This window comes from Epinephelus moara, chromosome 21 (assembly GCF_006386435.1).
Source record: "Epinephelus moara isolate mb chromosome 21, YSFRI_EMoa_1.0, whole genome shotgun sequence".
NCBI lineage: Eukaryota > Metazoa > Chordata > Actinopteri > Perciformes > Serranidae > Epinephelus > Epinephelus moara.
The window spans coordinates 731114-732825 of NC_065526.1; the positions used below are offsets into that span (position 1 = coordinate 731114).

General features: G+C 45.0%; 1 protein-coding gene across 5 annotated transcripts in view; it reads right to left on the reverse strand.

Moving 5' to 3' along the window:
• LOC126383200 (dnaJ homolog subfamily C member 5-like) overlaps positions 1–1712 on the reverse strand; it is a 24746-nt gene that overhangs the window by 14777 nt on the left and 8257 nt on the right. For all 5 annotated transcript variants that reach the window (XM_050033674.1, XM_050033673.1, XM_050033672.1 and 2 more), the window contains 3 exons: positions 1386–1506; positions 1046–1259; positions 630–804 (listed from right to left, as the gene is read on the reverse strand). In XM_050033674.1, the coding sequence (XP_049889631.1) occupies positions 630–804; positions 1046–1259; positions 1386–1492 (496 nt within the window). In that variant the 5' untranslated portion in view covers positions 1493–1506. The remainder of the gene's footprint in view (positions 1–629; positions 805–1045; positions 1260–1385; positions 1507–1712) is intronic.

A 1712-nucleotide genomic window follows, 5' to 3' on the forward strand; every position in this document is an offset into this window, starting at 1 on the left:
CTTTGTGGAAAAAAAGCTTGTTTAGTGGACTAACTTTGCACTTGAAGGTTGCCCGTTCACTTACGTTTTAACAGACAGTATATTTTGATTTTCTGGGTAATAAAAGCAGATATCCTTAAATCCCTCTGTAATTTTTTTTTCATCATATATGTAAACAAAATGAAAAAAGAATTTTGCAGGTGCTTTATCAGATGTTCAGATTTATCTTCATAAAATCTATGCAGATTAGCACATATTTAATGACACAATGCCTAATTTGGGTAATTAAACATTAAAATTTTAAAAACTTGTAATAGATTTTTGTTTCATAGCATTGTAAGTAATCAACTGGGGATGTTTCATGATGATGATAAAATGTTACCCTATTCACCTGCAGTGTCTCACCTTAATGACATCATCACTGATCAGTATGTTTTAAGGTCAGCAGGTGACATCAGGTCGATACTGCCTCAGAAATTAATCAATAAATGTTCGATAACAAATCACCTGACTGATTTAACTCTCTGAAGCTGTTTGTGATGGTGATGATGATGATGATGATGATGATGATGAAGCTCAGTTTAAAGCGATGTTAAACACTGATGTGTGTGACTGTCAAAATAAAACCCCCAAGTTTCCTGTCGTCTCACCGTTGTCGGGGTCGTTGCGTATCTCCTCCTCCAGGTCGTCGGGGGAGACGTATTCTGGCCCCGCCCCCTCACCTGTGGGCATCGGCTTCAGTTTCCCACAACAACAGTTACAGCAGCAGCAGAGACAGCAGCAGCAGTAACAGCCCGTCAGGACGCCGCAGACCAGGAACAGACCCTGAGAGAGAAACATATGACACAAACAAACACGGTGATGCGACGCTGAAAAAACACACAGCTTTGATGTTTGTCGGTCTACAGCTTGGCAGCCGTCTCGCTGAGGTGACATTTTTGAAGTGAGACACAAAGACTGAGACCTGATGGACCTGCAGAAGCAGGTGGAACAGCAGCTACATGTTTCCTGTTTGGTCACACACACACACACACACACACACAGAGGCAGTGTAAGCCCCGCCCACCTTGGCCCACCAGGTGGACAGCATGAAGTAGGTGTTGACGTTGTCCTCTCCGAACTGCTGGGCGACGTAGAGCCCCAGAGATCCGTATGAGTCGTAGATGTTCCTCTTGGAGAGGTCGGACAGGACGGCGTGAGCATTGTTCAGCTCCTTGAACTTCTCCGCTGCCTCCGGGTTGTCGGGGTTCTTATCGGGGTGGTAGCGCAGCGCCAGCTTCCTGACATCACACACACGCTCATGTTAATACTTTATAAATCCATTCTACATCAAACATGTGATCCATCAGTGATCGGCTGATCGATCACCTGGTGCATGTCAGTGGGCGGGGCTGCAGTCGTCTTACCTGTAGGACTTCTTGATGTCGTCATGGCAACAGCCTTTCTCCAGACCCAGGACCTGATACAGAGACTCTCCAGAGGTGGACAAAGTTCGCTGCCTCCCGTCAGACATCCTGAACGCATCACCTGTCGCAGGTGGACACACGTCAGTCAGGAACAAACCATATCAATCAATCAATCAATCAATCAATCAATTTTATTTATAAAGCCCAATATCACAAATCACAATTTGCCTCACAGGGCTTTACAGCATACGACATCCCTCTGTCCTTATGACCCTCACAGCTGATCAGGAAAAACTCCCCAAAAAAACCCTTTAACGGGGAAAAAAA